An 8,312-nucleotide genomic window follows, 5' to 3' on the forward strand; every position below is an offset into this window, starting at 1 on the left:
AGAGAGATGGCTGGGCCTGCTGGATCGGCTGTTTGTCTTCGGTCAGGATTTGAGGCCCAGTCCCTCACCTGAACCACAGGGTTTGACAGGTGCACAGGCTCATGGTTTGAAATTAGAGAGAGCCCTGCTCCCACCCACCCACTGGCCACCTGTTCTGTGCACGGTGTTTTTCTTCCCCACTTTAACTCACTTCCACACCTCATACTGACCCCCAGGATTGCGCTTCCATTTTTTTCATCCAGTATCTGTGTGCCTCAATGATTTTTTTTTGCCTCCATTTTTCTTCCTTCAGCGGCTCCTGCTAGCTCTCCTACCCCTGTTGCATTGTCTCCACCAGATAGTGAGTATCATTTTCTTCATCCATCTCTCTGCAGGTTGCTTTCCACCAGCCACAGCACAGTCTGCCTAATGCTATCTCCTTCGCCAGGTGATAATTCAGCCCCGTCGCGCGGAAAGCAGCGCTGGGTTTTAAAGAAGCGAACGAGGAGAGAAATAGGCATAGGGCCTCTCAGATTCGTGGGAGGTGGCCTACCCCAAAGGGAAGACAAACAGAAAGCATTGCTGTCGATAGAAAACCCTGTGAGCAGGCACTCTGAGGCTGGGCTTGGGATTCTGAGCAGGCCGGACCAAAGCTGGTATTTGGAGAAACCAAAGGAATTTATCCAGGAAATATCTGCTCTGCAGGGTCATAAAGGACACTTTGGGGTGTTGAGTCTTTGCCCTTCATTTTAGTTGGCACATTTGGATTCAGACATTGAAATTCGATAGTGAGACCCATAGCTCTTGCCTTATCCATAAATGCATACATTTCTCATAAATATTTGTAGGAAAATAAACAGTGTCTGCCTGCAGATGTGCTAGCAGTAAGTGCTTTGGCAAATTATCTAGCCCTCTGCTGGTGAGCCTGTTTTTCTCTTCTTAAAATAGAATGAGCAGTCGCCTTTCAACCCCCTACCCCCAAAGAAAGCGACAAGCATCATAGAGTTTATCAAGTTCCGTTTTGCCTACCTTGGATCTGGACCGCCATGCCTGGCAGTAATGTCAGCCAGTCAGTCTCACGCTTAGTCATCCTGGCTGAACTTCATTCATCTCCAACCTTACTGCATTTTGCTGCCTTGCCCTGTCCTTTATTTATTTATTATTTTTTATGTATTTATTTATTTTTTGGCTGGAGGGTGTGTGTGCTTATCAGAAAAGAGAATACGAAAGCACCGCCCTTGGGAGATGATCACACGACAGTCTTTTCTCCCACTCTCCTGCCAGGATTTTGGGCACGCACGCACACACACATGCCCAACATGTTTTTCAAGCCGCCAGGTCCCGTACTCCAACTGCGCAGTCAGCCATGTGGGATCCACCACGCCACCAAGTGGCCCTGCTGCCCTGTCCTTTTGTTTCCCTGAGCCCCCGAGAATAGAGAGCTCCAAGCCAGTCATCCGTAGGAGTTTAAACCTAGCTTTTTAGAGAGGAACAGCAAAGTGAGCACCTGAGGAGGGCTCAGGGTGGACAGCCAGCATCTGGGCCAAGCCCCAGACAGCCAGACAGCCTCCGTTCTTCGTTTATCAGAAGCCCCTGCAGTTTGGGCTTGGGCTCAGCCAGGGGAAGTCACTCAAGCCCCAAGCCAGAAAGCCTTCCAATACCAGATGTTTGCCTCAGAAACATGCCTGTCACCCAGTGCAGTGCTTTTCCAGGCAGTTGCACTGGAGCAGACAGATCGAGGCTTTGGAACAAGACAGCCTTGGACTCAAACCACAGCTCCACCCCTTCTGCCTACAGCCCCTTGACTGAATGAGTCATGTGACCCATCTCTCCAAATCTCAGACTTCTCATCTCTAAAAGGAAGGATAGATTCCCACTTCCCTTGCAGGTGTTTGTGAAAATTAAAGATTAAACGTGAAAAACACAACACACAGTGCCCAGCGTGTAGCAGCCGGAATAAGTGAGGGTAATGCTACTTCCTGCTGCGTGAGAGTCATTTGTTAGCAAAATCTCTGATAATCTCTTTAAAATATTTATATTAATATTGGTAGGTCAGGGGAGGGGGGTGAGAAAAGTACCTCCTTTGCCATCTCTCTCTTGTCTTCATAGTGATGCCAACCTATCCATGGAGGATGTACTCATAGGGATTTTTCAGTTTAACTTATCTCCATTCTCTCCTTCACCTTCCTGCGCCTTTCTGCCCTTCATGTTTCCATAGCAACCTGGCCTCTTCCTGCCCTCACAACCACAGAACCGGCTAGTGAGTACAGGCTGGGCTGCTCTCGGCCAGACCTCTGACTGGTGCTTGTTGTCAGCCTGACGCCTGGGTCGCCGTGCTGCCTGTTGTTTTCCCTTTTACTAAAAACCACAGTTGTGACTGCATGGAGGCTCCTGGCCCGGTGTGGTTTCCTAAGCATGCTCTCTGCTCGGCCGGGGGTGTGGGGGAGGGGGTGGCAAACCAAGCATCACCAAAAGAACGAGGGTGACCGTTGGAAGAATACTCTGTGCATGAGGAGGCCTTTCTGAACTGACTCTCAAGCTAAAAATAGAAAAGGATTAGGGGAACACCTAGGAGACAAAAGAACAGCATCACCTTCCGGGCTGTTGCTGTTCTCCCTCGCAAATGCACAGGCGCGTGCACACATGCTGATTCAGGAGCAGTGGCCGGACTGAGAGCCAGGGAAGGAGTAGGAGACAACGGCTGGGAGGGGAAAGAGAGACAGGACGCAGGGGAAGAGGCGTCACTGCTTCCTGACAGCATCCCTCCTTTGTCTCACCACACACTCAGCACTTCCAGGAAGAAGAGAGCGCGCCTCCTTCCTGGGTCCTTCAGGCTTCCTCCTCAGTGCTAGGAAAATGATGGGCCGAAGAAGCCCAGCCCAGTCTCTCTGAGTTGAGAGTTCAGATGAAGGTGCTGGAATTTATTTCTTAATAATGTGACAATAGAGGAACCAGCAGATGGCATAATGGTTACGTTGCTGGACTCACACATAGTCAGATGCAATGTGAGTCCTGGGCCCGCGGCTTAAAACTCATGACAGGCGCGTGTGCGTGCGTGCCCAAAATCCCGAGAGGAGAATAGAGAAGAAGGGATTGCGGTGTGGTCATCCCCCCTAAGGGGTGGTTTCTTGCTTTCTGTCCTTCTGTCTCTCTCTGTCTCTCCAACCAACACACACATCCTATACCAAAAATCTCTCTAAGGTAATAATAATACTAATAATGATAATGTTACAATAGAGTCAAGGGCCAGACTGGGTCATTCTTTGCCATCACGGGAGACATGACACTGAATCACCACCGCACGGTGTTCCAATCTGATATTTCTAAAGCCCTAATGAGGTTTGATGTGTGTCGAGCATTTAACTCCCCTGTCGAGTCAACAGGAATATGTGTGCCTGCTTGCGGTGTTCAGGACCTGACACTGTGTGGGAGTTTTCAATTTTTTAATATTTCTGGGTGCACAGAAGAAAAGTGACACGCATCCCATCGGGTGGTAGTCAGAGCGAGAAGGCAGAAAGCAGGTATGCAAAGTACAGCTCCCGCTCCCTGGGCCAGAGCTTCTGATACATAATTGAACAGAGAAGAAAAGAGTTTCCTGGTTCTGCGTGTTGCATGAAATGGTTCTTTTTTTCTACTGCAGAACACAGCCACGGGTCTGCTTTCTTGGTGTTCTCTCCGTGTGTGTGCTGCAATGAATTTTAATTCCTGATGCTTTTGAGGTTTCATTTTGTCAGCAGAGCAGAGCGGGTGACAATGAGCTGTGTTCGCATGGATTTAATTCAGAGGATGCGTTTTTTTGCTTTTTGTTTTTCCTGCATTTGGAAAAGAAATACACCTAACAGCACCCTTTCTTCTTGGACAAATGCCGCTCCATCCTTTTCCAGCTTTAGTGCAGAGCGTCTCCAGGGCAAGTAGGAGAAAGCTCCCTGAGGCATTTGCACCCCTGCGTCATATTTAAGGTGTCTCACTGCAGCGTGGTCTTCCCTGTTGCTGAAACATAATCTCAGTTCCAGGTTTTTCCTGAAGGAAGAGCGAAGTGTTTCTTCCCTGGCATGACTTTAATTCTTGAACATCGGACATATCTATCCACAGATAAAATGCTTAGTTTTATCTAAAGGGAAGAGTGTGTCTTTTTTATTTTGAACCACTTAACTACTGACCCGAATTGTAGGTCCCAGTGGATTCTAAGATAAAGGACAGACAGTCACTACTGGGCAGTCTGTATTTAGCATGGACATATCCCTCCCCAGTAAGACAAAAGGTAGCACATGTGAATTGCAGTGGAACTAATCCCAGAGTAAATATGAGCATGTGAAAAGCCATCCCTCATTCGGTGGAGCTGAAAATAAATAATATCTGCTGGTTTTCCGTGTGCATGTGTGGATGTGTTCGTCTAGCTACAATCATGAATGAATAAGGTGTCCTAAAGAGAACGAGAGGTGGAACTGCTCAGTTGTGTATAATGCTGCAAAGTGCCTTTGGTAGGAACTGTGCCATGTCAGTCTGTCAGCTCCCAAAGACAAGGTAACTCGGTTCAAGCATTTCTCTCCAGTTATTTGAATCAGCAATGCGGTCTGGGCAGAAAGAGATTCCACTCCCTTCCATTGTCCTTTCTCTCCTTCTCACCTGGCAATGGCCAAAACTCCACCTGGCCTATAAAAATTAAGATGGGAAGTCCAAAACACCTTTTAACAAGTCACAAATTGGAATGCAGGTAGAATGTAGGATCAAAAATATGCAGATAAATCCACACAAGAAACTGTTTTTTTCCGTTGTTTATCTCCAACCCATGGCTCTCTTTTTTTTTTTTTTTTTTTTAACCCCCGTCTTTCCACCGCAGCCCCAAATCCAAAAATGTGCATTTATCACCAAATTTTTTTTTTTTTTTTTTTTTTTTCCAACCCATGTCTTACCAGCGCAGCCGCAAATCCAAAGATGTGACTTTATCACCAACGGCCTTGCATTTGTTTAATGTCAGACTCTCAGCTCACTGGGCCAGGGTTCAGTTTCTGCTGTTCAGGGTCGACAAAACCATTGCCTCAAATGCCAGACAGAAACCTGCTCCCTGGTCTGCGCTGGCCCCCTCGTTTATCTATGTCTTCATGTTGGGGAGTCTCTTTGGGGGTCTCAGCAATGATAGGGGTGTGCAAATAGGAAAATGAGCCAAGAGCCTCTGTCCAGCCACCTCTGGCATGAATCTACCCAGTCTCGGCCAGCCCGGCTCGCTCTCCTTGATACACCAGAACCACGAGATGACTTTTTTCTTAATCTAATGCAATCTTTTCCTCTTACAGGGAACACTGTCCGTACCTCTAAAAATCCAGGACTTGTCCTTGATGACCTGTTGCTTTGTTTCATTGCCCTCGTCCCCACGGATACCGAAACCTGTGAATAATCATTGGCTTTTTTCTTTTCCTTTAACAGTTTCCAGGATTGACTTTGACATCTGCGTCTTGACAGAAACACCTCCCCATCCCAAAACAAGTTTCCGTGCTCCTGGTGTAGTATTAATATGCAGTGTTGCAGCTATATCTAATGCTTATCGGTGTTGTTAACCAAATGCTCTTATGATTTATTATCCTCCTGATTCTGGGCAGTTTTTCTGTCCTCCCAATGTTTCCTATATATGCTGCTAATTTGATTTGATTTCTCCTTTTATTTAGTCTGTGATTTTTGTGGTTGATTTTTCTCCCTGCCCATTGTTTACATCAGTTTTTAATTTTTTGTATTTTCCATGTGATCTCCTCCACTTTCCTTTCAACCAATCATGTGCGTGCGTATCATGTGACTTTGTCATGTGGCTTGCATGGTGCTGACGATGTCGTCCACGCTGGTGAACAGAAGGTAAAACTCTTTGTTCTGATTAGTGAAATAATCTGAGACCACAGCCTGGCACTGAGGGCCCACACATTTCTTCCCGTCTCAGATTCCCTAAGCAAAGCCATTTGAGCCATGTCCTCCCGTTCTCAATTCACATCTAGAAGTCATCCTTCCTTACAACCTTGATGGGACAATTTAATATCTTGACAGCCTTTGGTTTAACATTTTGCTTCAAGACATTTGGTCACACAAGTGCACTCTATAGTGAAACCACGTTAGCCATAGCACAGTTCGCAAACTTGAACTTTTACCAGACAGTTTCAAAAAATTATGTCCCAGAGAGGTGTTGTATAAATTAGCCTAATAGCATGGTTCTTTACCTTATCCAGCAGGCCTGAAAACCATAGTTATTGAGTCTGCAATGACTGAAATGCTTACAGCCTTGGAATGCTGCAGAGAGAAACGTATCGATTTTCGAAGGCTGTATTTGTTCAACACCTATGACAGTGCTTCATAAAACTCAGGCCAATTCAGGACTCTCTGAAAGAAGAGATGTAAGAATTTGGACCGGAGCAGCTGGGCTATAATTACTGAGGTGTCGCTTTTGGAGAGTGACCCTCCCCCAGGCAGGGGAGTAAAAATCAAAGCAAAAGTCACTTGGCAATTACCATCACTGGAGATCTCTGTGTAATCAAGAAGCACATGATTGACCCTTGCAGCAAAGGAAATAAAATTATAGCCTAATTAAGTGCAGAGCAGTGACAAAATAATTAGTTAATATTGTGACTGTCACAACCTCGTGAAAACATTTCTTGCTTCCCATAAAGGAGAAAGAAGCCTCTGCTCACAGCTTCCCCCAACTAAAATCAAACACCTATTCAGAACCTGCCCCAGGAGTCACTGCATTCTGTTCTCTTTTAAGTGAAATTTTTACTGAGACACCTCCAGGCTGCATTGATCACGAAAGCAAAACTAACACCAATAACTGTCCAGTGTGCCCGTGCATGCAAGGGGGTCCCCTGTGTGGCCTCACTTCTCTGAGAACTGATTGGGCGACATCCACAAGGACAAAACATCAACAGCTCGTCTTGCACGCGCTCTGTTCCGATCTGTCCTCCTGTTTCGTGCTCCCCGCGTGTGTCAGCCCTGTGTCTGTTCCCTTCACTCGCCCTCACATCCCCAACTCTGAGGATTCTGGCTGTGTAGGTCTGGCAGCTTGCCCCAGAGTAGTCCCATTTACAGCCAGACTCCTGGACTTGCATGGGAGCCACCCTCCTTTCCAAAAAGCAGACGCTTGATATTAATGTTGTATGAAACAAAGCGGGGATGTTCCCAGAGCAGATGGACAGCTGATACAGTCCAGGTTGACCGATTTGACCTATCTTAAAGAGTATATATCATTGGGCCAACAGGTGGGCATGGTGGTTAAGGCCCTGGACTCCCACATGGCTGGCCATGGTTCAAGTCCCAGACCTGGTAACTTGAAAATCATGCCAGCTGCGTGTGTGTTCATGTCCTAAAAGCAAGAGGAGAATGGAGGAGAGGGGATTGTGATGTGACCATTCCCTCGGGGGGGTGATTTCTCACTTTCCCTCTCTCTGCCTCTCTCTGGTTAGTGTGTGCACCCTACAGGAAAAACAAAACAAGCAAGCAAAAAATTAACTTCATCTGTGAGTCTTAGAGCAGAGGCTACTGAGAGCCTAAACGTCCTAAACTCCAAGTCCCACCTGGAATACTGTGGTTTCATTATCTCCCTAAGACTGACCATCAGCAGGAGCAGACATTTTTTAGACTTTTGGTGACTGCTCAGTGGCTGGCGTTCTGGAAAAAGGTCTGGGCCTCCCCTCAGAATCTCAAGTGTGAACAGATGTTAGACATTGGATAGGAAACCAATGGTTTCTTTTTTTAAGACAAGTTTGGTCATTGCTGTGTGATGCTATAATTCAGAATGCAGCAAAGCACAATGTTAAGAAGGTAGAAACTAATTCATACCTCTAAAGAGAAATCTCTTCCAGACATTTTAAACTGGGCAAGAAATGTTTGAGGATGTTTCTTGCAGTTGCCTTAGAAACACTCTTAGCAGTGGTCTGGGCTGTCAGTAAAAAATGTGGCCGATGCTGAAAGAAAATCACCGAGAGCCTTGTGGAATTCCACAGCTATTACCACCCCTCATGGAGCCCCACTCCCATCCATGACAGACCCTCTCCTGCCATCTGCAAATGGGTGTCACAGGACTCACTGTTCAGGTTAGTTGCAGGCAGTAAGAAACAGCCTTTACTCATAAAATTTAAAGCAATGGAGAGATCAGAGCAAATAAAATTTATGGAGGAGACAAATAAAGCTTAGTTAAGAACAATTATCACCTCCTCTCCCACGGCGGCGTTAGTGGGGATTTAAGGTGAATGGGGCCTAAATTAGGTTAAAGTGAACTGGGAGTCTTTCTCCTGTCAATCGGTTGTATTCCCAACAATTGATGAAATCCAATGTTCCCTACAACCTTCCACTCCTCAAAA

General features: G+C 46.4%; 1 protein-coding gene across 13 annotated transcripts in view; it reads left to right on the forward strand.

The window, feature by feature from the left end:
• Window positions 1-8,312, forward strand: part of NCAM1 (neural cell adhesion molecule 1) — a 361,501-nt gene that overhangs the window by 325,395 nt on the left and 27,794 nt on the right. For 7 of the 13 annotated variants that reach the window (XM_027772882.1, XM_006151012.3, XM_027772881.1 and 4 more), the window contains one exon: window positions 5,821-5,823. The exons of the other annotated variants lie outside the window; for them this stretch is intronic. In XM_027772882.1, the coding sequence (XP_027628683.1) occupies window positions 5,821-5,823 (3 nt within the window). The remainder of the gene's footprint in view (window positions 1-5,820; window positions 5,824-8,312) is intronic. 13 annotated transcript variants of the gene reach the window in all.

Source organism: Tupaia chinensis, unplaced genomic scaffold, assembly GCF_000334495.1.
Source record: "Tupaia chinensis unplaced genomic scaffold, TupChi_1.0 Scaffold000311_2, whole genome shotgun sequence".
Lineage (NCBI taxonomy): Eukaryota > Metazoa > Chordata > Mammalia > Scandentia > Tupaiidae > Tupaia > Tupaia belangeri.